The sequence below is a fragment of the Epinephelus moara genome, chromosome 22 (assembly GCF_006386435.1).
Source record: "Epinephelus moara isolate mb chromosome 22, YSFRI_EMoa_1.0, whole genome shotgun sequence".
NCBI classification, from domain to species: domain Eukaryota; kingdom Metazoa; phylum Chordata; class Actinopteri; order Perciformes; family Serranidae; genus Epinephelus; species Epinephelus moara.
The window spans coordinates 6644501-6659197 of NC_065527.1; the positions used below are offsets into that span (position 1 = coordinate 6644501).

Genomic DNA, 14697 nt, shown 5'->3' on the forward strand with positions numbered 1-14697 from the left:
CTTTCTTGGAAACAATGTAGAAAATTTTGCAGTATTTACAATTCCGTGAGACGAAGGCAAAAGGTTAAGATTTATTTTTATAGCAACAGAGTCAATTATAAATTCAAAAAGTTAGCAATGTCTGCTGCAGATCATTTATTAGCTTGGTTTCAAATGCATGTATGAAAGTAATGTTGTTGCTGCTTTATGCTAGATACAAAGTACAAATGTAAATGTATGCTGACTTTAATGATTATTTGATTTTAATGATAATTTGAACAGTGTTTATTTTAATTTTCAAAATAAGTGCACGCTGTTGCTACATCAGCTGTATTCAGTTACTAACAATGCCGATCTCTTTCTCCCTTTAATCAGCTGCCTTGTGAAGACCAGATCATCCTGTTGAAAGGCTGTTGCATGGAGATCATGTCACTGCGAGCTGCCGTTCGCTATGACCCAGAGAGCGAGACCCTCACGCTCAATGGCGAGATGGCAGTCACGCGAGGTCAGCTTAAGAATGGAGGATTGGGAGTAGTCTCGGATGCCATTTTTGACCTTGGCGTGTCGCTGTCCTCCTTTAACTTGGATGACTCTGAGGTGGCTCTTCTACAGGCTGTCATCCTGCTTTCATCTGGTAAGCACCAAGCGTCTGGACTCTCATCATGCACGCATACATGAGCTCGTTAAGTGGGTGCTGTCTTATTTCAGCTCGTTAAAGTTTTCTTTACATTACTGCCAACTATTTTCCAAAGCAATACCTTTAGTAGAGCAAAAACTGCACCAGTAGAGACCAGTGAAACAGTGGTTTATTATTGTACTGTACACACAAAGAGAAAAGAACAAATTAAATCCTGTCCAGTACTTGTCCTCCCAAAAGCAACGTCATCTCCTCAGTGATGCTTTACTCCCTCCTGCACGGATTGTGTGAACAGTATTTCTTTGACATGAAATCCATACCAAACCACAGCTGCGTCGATTAATCACCATAATCATTGTGAGGAGCTTTGACCAGCTAGCTTGGATTTGGCTCCAGCACCATTTCTCTGTGTGACGCTCTGCATCTCATTGAAGATCAATACTGTTCTGCTGTGTGTTGCACATGTAGACATGACATGGGGTGAACCTGCCCATCTGTCTTGTCTTCTGACACACTAGGGTTCAATCAATACATCGTTTCCAGGGCTGAAAGGCTGATACTGAGTTATAATTACTAAAAGTTGAAAAGAATTAAAGAAATTTGCCTTTTTTAACCAGAAAAGCCTCTGAATTGAAACTTTCCAATAATTGTTGGGATAATAGCAAACTGAGTATAATCTTTTTGGCTATTAAAACAATTCACAACACACTGTTTGGGTGATAGTTTTTATTCGGCTTCATTTTCTCTTCAAAATAAGTTTTTTTCTGTCTGTTTTTTTAACCTGTGTGAACCTGACTGCTTTTATTTCTTGCACCATTGGATGAAACACGATGAGCCATGTTGCTGTATTTGCAGCCAACCAATTAACCTGATTAGTACAGTGTTGTTATTATTCCTAATGGGACTAATTGTCTAACCCATGAAAATAAGATCCAAGTTAATATCCTTTAACCCTGACAGACCTGTGTTTCAGAAGATCAGGCAGGTTGTAAACACACCCCCCCTGGTTAGTCTGATTGACTGCTTGCACAGTGTAGTGTGAAGTATTCATTTAATGAGCTGCACATTGCTTTTTCAACCTTTTATCTACTTCTCACAGTTAGCTTTGTACATATTGTCAATAGTGTTTACCATGCATTTTGTATATAGTGTTTTTAGTCATTGTTTTAATCATCTCAGTAGCCATGTTTCCATCAGCCTGTTTAGATACGCATCTAGAAGTATCACATCGGAAAATTATGATGGAAAGGCCAAAATTCGAATTAAAATCCCCTGATTTGCACAAACTAAAATACGCTCGCTTTAGCCGGCTTTTGGTTGATTCGAAAAAATGTTGATTCGCAAAACGGGGGATGGAAACAGTTATGTTCGAATTAAGTCTGACGTAGCACACCTCTCTCCATGGTGATATCCACACTCCGGGTCGGGAAGGCGGTAATGCATTTACAAGCTGGTTGCCAGCCGCCAGAAAACGTAGAAGAAGAAGAATGCGAGACTTGTTTTGTTTCCGGTTCTGCGGAAAACTCGCACAAGTTCATAGTTTTCACCAAAGTCCGGAAGTCCAAAATGGAAACACACAGGATTCGTATTTCTTTTAATGTGCATTTCCCAATGATTCAAATCACTTTTGGATGGAAACATAGCTAACGTTACTGTCTGTAAAAAGCAGGATTTGCCAGTCAGCTAGCCTAACTGGCTAATAAAGTAAAGAAAAGCATCATCGGGTTGATGAAAAAGCTAGTCAGCTCTACGGAGCTTTACTGCTCGCTTTCACAAGATGGTATTCATCAGTCACTTTCATTTTTGGCAGCTCTTCTAAACACCAAGTGTGAAAAAGCGCAGTAACAACCTAGTGTTAGCTAAGCTCTAAAAATCAGGCTAAAGTTGGTGCTACACTGTGTGACAAGCTAACGTTGCTAACTGTTAGCTAATGACACTGAGGTGATTATCAAAATGATTAAAAACACTACATAGACAACAAAAACAAACAGAAAATACCATTTACCCTCTGACTGCAACTTGACTGATTCACAGAGGCATACAAATGTAAGGCGGCAATTCTCGTCTTTTGTAATTTTTCTAGTAATATCCAGTTATTTTCCAGATTGCGCATGTTTTCTCCTTGTGTGAGGTCATGTATTCCGTCACAGAGTATGCCAAAAAGTTTAAATATTTTACCTTTGATCAGCAACACCATTGCCAGTATTCTTTGCAAACCTCTAATTTTACCGTCCTGCTCCTGCCCACTAACATGTCATAGATCGTTAGCTTGTCGCCCAGTGTAGCACCAATGTTAGCCTGATTTTCAGAGCTTAGCTACATTAGGTCGTGATGGCTCTTTTTTTTTACCATAGACATATATGTTTCTATATTTGTGTTTTTTACACTCGATGCCAGGAAGAGCTGCCAAAAATTAAAGTGAATATTGATGTGTGTGGAGCTGACCACTCTCCTCATACAAGTAACTGTGCATTAGCAGCTGCATAATTTGAACACCCTTGGAATGAGACTATGGATGTGTTGAGACCTGGATACAGCATTAGTGGCAGGACCCTGTTCATTCCTGTGAAAGTTACTAAGTGGCACATGAAGCCAAAATTGCTAGATGTCCATGGTACGAGATTACCCAGATGATTAAAACTGCTTATTATTGAGCCCATAGAGCAGGGGCACGAGAGACTTTTGGCCTCCGAGTGCCGTCGAGCAGCGGCTGACTTCCAGTTGAGCGCTCCAAATGTTATTGAACCCTGATAGTCAAAAACATGTATCCACTGATTAATAGACGTCTCTTTCCCATTTAAGTCTTTGGGAAAAAGTCTCTTTGGGCCCGGTGGCATTACTTTGACAGACCCCAGAAATTGCAGTACCTCTGTTTAGCCACTGCGAAAATTGGCTTGAAACCCCCGCGCACTTCCTGGGGGCCTGAGTAAGGCTAAACTGTTGACAGGAAGTTAACAGGTGTGTAGTTTGTAAAACAGATATACATCTCTCTACATTATGCAAGTTTCACAACTTACCTCCGGGTTCAACTTTTACCTGCTGCGCTGAGATCTGAGCAATTACTTTGGTTATCATAACAAAGCTATTTTTATCCCTGCTGCACTCTAACAACAACATTGCCCGGTGTATTCTTGTCATCAGATCGGCCGGGCCTGAGTAGCGTGGAGCGAATTGAACGCTGCCAAGAGGAGTTCCTGCTGGCCTTTGAACATTACATCAACTACCGCAAACACAAAGTGGCGCATTTCTGGCCCAAGCTGCTAATGAAGGTGACGGACCTGCGGATGATCGGCGCCTGCCACGCCAGCCGATTCCTTCACATGAAAGTGGAGTGTCCCACCGAGTTATTCCCTCCTCTCTTCCTGGAGGTCTTCGAGGACTGACCAATGGATTCTAGTGGATGTGTGTGTGTGCATGTATGTGTGTGTGTGTGTGTGTAAGTATGTGTGTGCATACGTCAGCGCCTGGGCACCCTGGTGGTCTCAGGGGTGGAACCAGCAGAAGGCCCGTCACAATGAACTTTCTATTAGCACTACTGAGTGTCACTTCATTCCATAGTTTAGGAGTAGCTCTCTGGTCTAGTTTTGGATGGAACCATTCCTTACAGTGCGGGTACATGTGAATAGCATTTTGCTCTTTTTTTTTTTTTTTTGGTTTTGTTGTTAATGTTGTGGATATAACCTCTCACCTCGGATTTTACTATAGTTTTTTTTTGTGTTGATGATTGTACAGTTGGCATAATGGTGATTTTATCAACACTTGTTCATTCATTAGAAACCATGCAAATGTTGTATTTTCCTTGCTTTATGTTGAAAAACTCAAAATGGCTGCTCACCTGACACACGTAACAAGACATTGTTAGCGATCTGTTAGCCTTCCCCCCACCTGCTCGACTTTATTGGACCCATTTGTTAGTATATTACTATAGTCAGTCATCCTTATGGTGAGTGTCTGAACTGTTCAGTGCCTCGCCACCATACTGTGACCTGACCTTTTGACAGCAACACTCATTCTAATGGACGACAGCTCACGGGCCTTTGTACGGCTCTGGGTAGCTACACATCACAACGTGAAGTCGTAATGCGGCGTTCCAGAGATGTTGGAAAAATCTGAATCTCGCGACAGAACAGCGACTAAAGGCAAAACTCTCAGTAAGAGGCCAAGGCATGATTTTGCAACGTCAACTTTTAAGATGTTATTTGACGTGATATACACACTGCTAACACTACACAACAATATTGTTTAATCCTCAGATAAGTGTGACCACAACACCTGCCTTTGTTATAAGTAGCCAGACATGGAGTTTTGAATTTTTTAGGGCTAGCAAACATTGCTAAATATCATGGACAACTTTAGCTATTGCGCTATGACAGCATATTAGGGCCATGGAAAAACAAATAACCTTTTATTTCACAAAAGAAAGGGGATGATATTTCGAAAAATACGTCAGATTTCTTAGATTTATTTTGGACGGTAGAGGAGATACCCACACACAAATGTAACACAAAAAAGGTGCTCAACATGCAAAAAATGATAAAGAGCGAATAAAAACAGCAGCAGACGTTTCAGTCCTTGACTATCAACAGTGCTTTATCTCAGCCTGTTGATCTTCTTGTGGCTTTCTCACCCCGTTACATTGGTGTGTGTGTATCTCATCTATCGTCCTTTCTTGTTTGTCTGTCGTACCAATGCACCCAAGACAAACCTTTTCGTTGCCCCAAGCAGGCACAGTTTCACAGCAGCCCTAAGACACGTTTGAATTGTAAGTCGCTTATTATCCATAGCATATCTTCCAGTTTTGAAATGATCAGGTCCACGTAAGAGTTTTAATGTGGTCCGCCAAACAACTCTGCGTTCAGTCTGCTCGAAGATGTGTCACCGTCTCTACAAAGGAAAAGAAGCAAAACAGATATTCTTAAGGGCTGCTTCACGGATAATACGTCGCTGAGATAAGGAGAGGATGCTAATGGAATACGACAAATCGTATTCTAGGAAGTGTTTATTTTTGCAAATCACAAATGTCTGTGATGCACATGTGACGTGTTTCCGTCTTTTTATATAAATGGTAAATGGACTGCATTTATATCGTGCTTTTATAATCTTTGTGACCACTCAAAGCACTTTGCATCAACAATTTACACACACATTCAGAAGCAATTTAGGGTTCAGTATCTCGCCCAAGGACACTTCGACATGTCTACTGCAAGAGCCAAGGACTGAACCACTGACCTTCTAATTGGTCGACAGCTCTGCGATGATTAGTTGATAAGTTCATTGACAGGAAGATAATGATGGGTGTGGTTTTCTTAAGAAAAAATTCTGTAGTTCCAGCTTCTCGTTATTTTTTTATATGTATTGTGTTATAGTGAATTGAATAACTTTGGCGGATTGATCAGACAAATAAGCAATTTGATGACATCATCTTCACGTTAAGAAACCGTGTTGGTTTTCTGACATTTTATAAAACAGTTACTCAAGAAAATAATCAGTGGGTTAATCAATAATAAAAAATAATAGTAGCCGTCCTTCAAGTATTGATCCATGGCCCTAACATGCTGTCGCAGCTGCATTTAAAGGGAGAAAAATCTGTATGTTGTTGAAGGAAATCTCGCTTATGTCCATGTTTTTCGTTGTTATTTTTACAAAAAAACAGACAAACACAGAAATGGTGTAACTCCAACCTCCAACTACCTGCTGGTGATTCAGACTTCCAACATCGAAAGGAACGCAGCTGTAGCATTAAAATGAGCCTGCTCACCATCACCAGAGACTGGTCAGGACTAACTAAAGCACATAATGACACTGATGTCAGGAAAAGACAATCATAGAGTACTTGTTTTTTGTGTAACAATGCCACATGCTGTGCCAAAATCAAGTGAATGATGCCCTCCTTATCGAATCCCTGCTGGGCTTGACTGGTTATGCTAGTTAGTGCATGCCACTCGCACAGAGTCGTCCCTCTGACTCGTGTTTTAGTCCACGTTTGCAGCTTCTACAGTACAACGAGTTTTATGTGTTTCATCTCGGCCATGTTGCCTCAATAGTCCCACATACAGTGATTTTAACCGTCTTTTTTTTTTTTCACACAACTCCCTGAAAACAGGGTACGTTGAAAGAGTGACGTCATGGTGCTATGGTGGGTTGGGGATATGGCTGGTTGAACTGTATTATTATGTACATGCAGAAATAGGCATTATCTGTTTGTATAACAGCCCACCACCTTCTTATGATGGCATGCATATACACTAACACACAAACATGCAGATACAGTACATGCATCTACCTGTACACATACTGTACACATGCACATATTTGCATATATGCATGTGCCAAGATAAAATATGGGTCCGACCCCACCACTGTGACCAACCAGTGGGATTTGGAGGCCAGGTGAACACTGGCTGGCCCAAAACAGTATGATTCATCATCAGCACGGTACACTGAGAAAGCTGGTGAGATTGTGAAAACGTAGCGCTCTTTCCTTTCTTTTATTTTAGCAGGTTTGTCCGTTTTTTTGTTGTCGTTCTGAAAGCCTCTCTGGTATTGTCGTTTGCAATGTGACAAACATTTGCTCTGTATATCTCGCTTTCTCAAGCTTCACACTACTCCTCAAAGCAGCTTGTGTTTTTTCTCCTCTTTTCTGTGAAGTGATGCCTTTTATCAAAGCAATAGACTTGCTGCAGTGTTTGAATGACCCGGACCTCACACACACACCTCGCAAACTGTACAGACTAAAAAAAATAAATGCACAGACAATCAGAGGGAGAGAGATGGATGGGGGAGTGGGCACCCGGGCTCAGGCGGCCCGGTTGGCCGTGCTGAGCCAGAGCCATTTGAAAAAAGTAACATTGGCCATGTTTACATGCACCCCTGTCGTCCATCGTCCTGTTGAGGTCATCTTCATGTTTGCAGGTACCTTTGATACCCTGCGACTGAGCCTGCCTGGTGCCATTATTAAACCAGTTAACAGAGTAGTTCTGGAAGAAAAAACACAGCAAAGATCAAAACAGTGTCACATTAGTTACGACTTACATCTGTTTCTGCATGATAGACTCATTGAACTCAAATAATGTGTGAATGTCAGTTACCACAGGCGGTGAGAAATAAATCTGGTCAGTTAACCGGGGCTGGTTGCACATTTGTTAGACTAATCTGTAGGTTTAAGTCAGACTTAATTCTGCTCTGAGGCTTGTCTGATGGCCCTTTTCAACCAAATACTCCCAGGAACTAAACTCAGGAACTGAAAAAGGACCTAAATGTCCCTTTGGTGCATTTGTTTTTGCATTTCCTTTGCATCTGAAGAACTGTGAGGGTTAGACTTGGAACTTACATTTGGTAAATTAGCCCTAGAAAGCATTAAAAAGTATTAAAAAGTGACAACTTTGTTTGAGACTTTCTTAACACAATGAGATGACAACATTGTTAGCTGGTTGTCTTTTGTAATGTACTGCCACATGAATGGTGGATGCCCACTGAAACGTGTTAACGTGCTTTCTCTTGACTCGTTTTTAAATTTTATAGACATTTAGACCAGTGTCGGGAACTCGGCTGCCAACAAGGTTTAAAGATATTCCCGTGCTATTCCAGCAACGACTATTGCTTGCTGAAGTCTGAATGAAAAGTGCTGCAGCAGTTTGCAGGCTTGTGCTTGTCAAGGTGGGACCAAGTCATTGTTTTGCAACTCACAAGTCAAGACTCACAAGTCATAACCCAAGTCATAAACTTTGAGTTTCAAGTCTTAAACAAGTCATAATGGGCTCCTCACCAAATTTAATGCCATTTTAACAAAAGAGTATCATATAAATTTTGGGAAAATCATTTGTATTTATTTGTTAAACAAATTTCTGGAAAGTCTCCATCTGTAATTTTCCACCCACACATGCAATTACTTTTACGTAGACCATTGCTTAATTTTTGTACACAAATTAAATTATCTTAGGTATCACTTTTTGGCACTTGGTGATGTAGTGTTAATTCTTAATGGTTTTTCTTCTGCACCTTGATTGGTTGCTGTTGGATTTGTTCCAACAGCGTGCATCATCTGGCGACTTCTGTATCGGCGGAAGGAAAACCATTAATGTTCTTTGTTTCGGGAAATGAAGGGGAACATACTTTTTAATCTTTGGGCTTGAAAGTATCAAATATTTTCAAGTCAAAAGGCTCAAGTCCAAGTTAAGTCACGAGTCAATGGTGTTAAAGTCCAAGTCAAGTTGCAAGTTATCAAATTTGTGACTCAAGTCTGACTCAGGTCCAAGGTAGTGACGTCAGTAGTTAAACTCCACCCTGATAGCTGCAGGACCTTCAACACATTCTACCTCAGGAGCAGGGACAAACTGTGGCCCCGGAACCAAAACTGGGGCTACGTTTCTTCGGTCGTAATGCAAGTAAGGTTCCAGAGTTCCTGCAGATATTTCTTGGTTCCTGCACAGGTAAAGGGCCACAATGAGAGTAAAGACGTTTGCACAAAATGGAGTCTTTTCAAAGCTGCATTGATTGACGTTTTTGCCACTAAGGAGCATAACTCCGCAGCAAGCTGACACACCTTGATGTACAGTAGGTTGTTGATGGCTAATGTGTTAGCAAACATTGTAAGCAGAAAGTTTGCGTTCAGTTAAAGTTGTGTTTCTGACCACCTAATGAATGTAAGGCCGATATTTTTACTCCTTTTAGCTCTAGTTTGGTGTCCACCAACTCCTGAGGAAAACTCTTTATCGGCTGGATTTTCGTCCTTCTTAACAGCTAGTTTCTAACTTTGCCTGTTTGACATTGGGTGCTTGACAGGTAGCATAGAATGGGTTTATCAGAGCTTTTTGGCTAAAAGTGACGCAGCTATACATTAAACTACAACTGTAAAACTAAAACAATTAGCTAAATTACAGATATTGTTTAAGGCTAAAGTTAGCCACTGCGTCCTGGCTCTTTCAGAGCAACAATTACATCGATATCGCTCTTTAAACCCATGAACACTGCAGTATCCTCCGTCGTTCCCCAACCCACGAGGTTTCTTGGGCACAGTTTCTTTGACATCTGTTTAGTGATCTTTTCTTTAGCTTTTCTTGATCTATTGCAAGGTTTGCAGAATATTTTTATCAATTTCCTTCAGCGAACTTGCAGTGAGGAACTAATGCTTCAGGGCCAGGATGGACAAGACAATTGGTAGGACTAACTGTACGTTCCAAAGAGGCAAAGTGTCGCGGACGCCCAAGAAGCAGGACTGTCAAAAATATCTGTGGCAGCTTTGGTCACTCTAGTCGCTCATCAGGTGAAGCATTTAACGCTCAATTGTGCTTGTCAATTTAAAGAAGCCGCAAAGCAGACTGTGACTTGGTTTGAATGTCATCCCATTCAAACCAAGCAAGGAAGACTTGCATGCTACGTCGCAACATTAGCCTGCAATTCTCTCCTCTGTTACGAACATTACACACTTTAAAACCCACTAGACCAACCAACTACCTCCGTGACGCGGTCCCAAGCCTCATTGTTTTTATTCTGGTCTCTGTAACCGAACAGTGACATATTATAAAGGACTGAGTGGGCGCGAACGCAAGTAGTAAACTTCTCAATATCCATCGTCGGAACAAGTGTGCTGCAGGAACCAAAGTTACATGGCTTGTTCTCTGGGACCCGCTTCACCGAAGCACGCCAGCATTCCGATTGGTTGTCGCCGAACTGCGTCAGAGCTCATTACCATAAAGTCAAACGAGTTTTAACTCCCCTCTGGAGACACTCCAGTCGCTTTGGTCGCTCAAGACGTGTGGCTGACGACCAGGTCGCCCAAGTCGCCGGGCTCTCATTGAAAATGAATGGCTTCCGCCGTTTTGGAAGTTCTGGTCGCTGTTGGTGTGAACGTACAGTAAGACCTCTCTTATGGGCAGTGAGCAAAAAATTAAGATTCAATTAAATCTGAGTGTATGTTCAAAGATTGTCAAGATTAGATGGTTTTGTGAAATTGAAGACATCAGTCTAAAGACTTTTAGTTAGATCTAAGTCATATCCAAAGTCTGCCTGTGCAGCCAGCCTCGGGTTCCTTGTAATCAAAGTATGAACTTTAAAGGTTAATGGTCTTTCCGGTGAGTCACAAATCCTACCTGACAGAATGATTTCAGAAAGTTTTCTGTGCCAGAATGGCAGGTTAGTTCATTACCTGGCTATTCCCTAAATGTACACAAAGGAGCTTACCACATCTTGTGCAAAAGGAAACAAAAATAAATCAATTTCAAAGATAAAAAATTGCAAAAATACAACTTCCAATCCAAACTGGGTGATAAACCAGACATTGCGGCAGTGTTCGTTTTTTGTTTTTGTCATGACATTTTAGCTCAGTCTTGTAAAGGCCATGTTTTTTATTTGATAAGTTTCATTTGATGTTTAAAAGGAATGGACTGTTAACTCAACCACGTTGGGGTTTTTTTTATAGCAATGTACCGAAACCTTACCTCACCATTAGCCAAACTTGTTCGCAGTAACCTCAGAGCCCTCTGGTGGCAGTACGTCATTGAAAAGGCTGAAAATTGCACTCGATTGACAAACAATGGCCTTATAAAGTTCATATGGCTAACATGGGGAGCAAGCTTTAATTTGGAGTTGTGCTTCTGGTGACCTGATGAATGTAAGTCTAGTATTTGCTCAGCCTCAATCGCTGTTCTGAGAAAAATATCTGGCTCTTAAGCTGCTACTGTAAGTGTTTTAGTGTGTTCACCAGGTAGCCGCTAACTGTCTGGCTGCCCTCTAGTGGAGGGGAGGTAGTGTTCAGTTTATTTACCTGAAAACAGCTGCCTGGTTAAAGCTGATAGAAACGTTGAGACCGACCCCAAACGGTTACTTTGTGGGTCCCAAACCGAAACAGTGAACTGAAAGATGCTAAAATGCTGAAGAGCTTGTGATGAATCAATGTGGGCTCGTTACTGCAAGCAACACCTTCACATTATATTGACTCATTCTTCACATAAAATTAACAATTAGTGCACTGTAAACCCCAAATTACATTAAAATACAAATTAGAGAAAGCGTTAGGAACCTTAACTTGTATGATACAAATGTTTGTGTTTTCTGTAGGTTGTGTACAAACTGGAGTTTAATGGCCGTAAGAATATGTTAGATTTTTACACGTCGCACACATAACCATAATTACTTGAATTACCGTATGCACAGAGCTGTCGGTGCATGTAAACATAGTCAATGCTGCCTGCTGGTTCAGATGATGTTTACTGTTCCTGAAAAGGTGCCAGCGCGCTGTTATCTCTCCCACGAGTTGTTGCTTTTAAGGTTACTCAGTTACAAACCAATAACAAGAGAGAAAAGCTATTTTACAGTACAAAGGAAAAAGGATGTATATTTTCAGACTGCAGATTTTTTTTACGGATGTTGTTCGCATAATATGAACATATTGTTTTGCATAGCTGAAAAAACAAACAAACATTATCTTGCTCTCAAACCCATTTCCACATCTCTGCAAAAAAAAAAGAAAAAATACTATGAGCAAGACATTATGAATTGTAAAAAAAAAAAAAACAAATTAGTGCAGCATTACTTCTACTATTTAAAAGATTACTGTAGCTGGATTTCACTGTCCGTAAAAAGCAACACAGCTGAACACATTTAAAGAGTAACTAACCCCAGAAGTTTGGCTGAAATACCTCAACCCTGGAAATACCTCTAGAACCAGGCCCCCAGGTGGTCAAACCATGGAATTACAATTTCAGGGTCTGTCATGTGATGCCACTGAGCCCAAAAAGACTTTTTCCATAGACTTACATTGCGAAAGAGACATCTGTAAATCAGTGGATACAGTTTTTTGAGCATCAGAACCACCACAAAAAAACCCCAAATTGTTTTACTATCGGGAGTTGTTTCATTTTGATAACATTTCAAACTTAAATTATTTTGTCGCCATTCATGTTAGCAGGCTAAACCAGAAGTTAGCCGCTCAGCTGATGATAGCCTGCAAAAGTCTGTAGCGTGCTTGCCCTGTGGGCCCAACGATGCAGAAGAGCTGGGTAAATTTTATACCCTGGAGGTTGAACTTTTTATGCCCCAGGTACCACTGAGCAGCTTCCATAGAATTGAACGGGGCCCCGCCTCCATCGCTGTATCCTGCCCAGTCACTCTTTTGTGCAGCAAAGGAATCGAGGGGTGGGGGGCTTTGTTGGTGACGAAAACAGCCACCATATATGTCACTTTTCTTCAGATCAGCCAGTGGCAAAATTCTGTTTCTGTTTCAGTTTCAACCATTAGAGTGCAGTCGCTGTTCATATTTATAACCCGATATGTACAGTGACCTGAATCAACAAAACTACTAAATACCCATATACATTGGTTTTCAGCTGAGAAAAAAAAAGTGGTTTGGGGGTTAGTTACTCTTCAAGGTCAACGTCTTGATCAAAGTGTAACCAGCATCAGAGAAAAAAAAAATCATCCACCATCAACACAGATTTCTCTCCTTGTGTGTTTGAGTGTCTTCTTGTTCAACTCATCTGTTCAACACTTACTGGAAAACCGTCGCGGTGAGAAAGGGAGTGAGATAAAGTGTGTGTAGGTGTAGGAGTGAATCTGTGGCAGCAAAACAAAAGATGAGAAAATTCTGATCCAAATTTGCTGCCTTGCACTCGGCGTTTACCGGAAACATTGTCCGATAATGCATTGTCCAGCTGTGGACAGTGTTCTGACGTGAGCGTGGAGAACTTCAAGAGGAAATGATTTTGATGCTCATGACTGACGATGATTGCAGCTAATGTGAATTGGCTCTTGAGAATAAAGATGGTTTTGAGAGAGTTTGTTTTTGTACTTTTATTTTTGTTGCAGTTGTGTGAATGTTCTTACCTTTGTCTTTTAATTGCTTGTGATTGACTCTTTTTTTGTTGTTTTTTTTTGTTGCACAGTAGATGTTTTTAGGGCTTTTATTTATTTATTTATTTATTTATTTATTTTTTACCATAATTTTATTTTATTTTTTCTGTACTTCCAAAGTGATTCGTCTGCTTCACTTTCTTTTTAGGCCAGGATGAAAATATTTACCTTCAAAATATATTTTTAAAAGAATCCTTCACAACACTGGACCTTGATGAGCTGATACAGAGGACACACCCCCTTCACAACCGGATTGGTCGGGTGTGTGAAGGTGTGACGGGGTTTTAAACTTTTCTCTCAAGCCTGTTCTTCATTCTTCACACAACAACGGCTGTAACTTTTTGTGTCGACACCCAAATGAATGAATGCATTTCAGGGAAGACTCAAAGAAAGATAACGGTCGAAACAGGTACCAACATGATTGTTTTTCTTTCCATTCATGTTCACGAAATTGCAAAGTTTGTCTTCCTTACCTTCTATGCTTGTTGGCCATTCCCTCCACAGCTTATACTGTATGCTACATCACTTTGGAAACGCTGATATGATATGTATGAAACATCCATTGTTTGCAGAAACGCACAATCCCAACATTCTGGTGACTGGGATGGGTAAAAACATTGCCTCATAGCAATAGTCCATTTTTTCTATGGGTACCTTTAAGTTTGGTTTGTTTTTAAGCCAATCTAGCAAGATCAAATCTGAATATTGACCTCATCAAACATTTGACCATGCATAATTAGCCATTTGTGGGGGGAAAAAGGTCCTTTAATATGGGAGCTTTAAATATTTACATCTTCTGTCATTCCTTCTATCAAACTTTAAAAATTGTGATTACAAACATCACCTGCAGATCCAGGAGGTGTGTATACGAGAAGACAAGGTTCATTGTGTGTGTATACATACATTTTGCACAGGTGCATTTTTTTTTGGCATTTTTTATCCTGTGTCCAGTAGTCCAATATCAATCCTGATCTAATCCCGGAATGTTACATTTTAATTTGAAGCCTTTATTGTCTCTGTTTTCCTCACAGAGAAGTGAAAGCACCTCTGATTTGGTTTGCAAAGTGCACATGAGCAGGCTGCAGATGGTGTTTGAGTCTGCAGGGAGTGGCAGTGAGTGGACGCAGAGGGAGGAAGCTGCCTTGTTGCCATCTGCTGATGGATAGCGACACTACCACAGTCAACACTGCTGAGCTTTGACACCTCACAAATTTATATTTATCACATTCTCTGCA

At 40.8% G+C, this 14697-nt stretch overlaps 1 protein-coding gene across 4 annotated transcripts in view; it reads left to right on the forward strand.

Annotated features, from left to right (window-relative positions):
- Positions 1 to 5887, forward strand: part of thrb (thyroid hormone receptor beta) — a 149130-nt gene extending 143243 nt beyond the window's left edge. For all 4 annotated transcript variants that reach the window (XM_050034638.1, XM_050034639.1, XM_050034640.1 and 1 more), the window contains 2 exons: positions 355 to 613; positions 3758 to 5887. In XM_050034638.1, coding sequence (XP_049890595.1) covers positions 355 to 613; positions 3758 to 3999 — 501 coding nt within the window. In that variant the 3' untranslated portion in view covers positions 4000 to 5887. The remainder of the gene's footprint in view (positions 1 to 354; positions 614 to 3757) is intronic.
- Positions 5888 to 14697: the final 8810 nt, after the last annotated feature.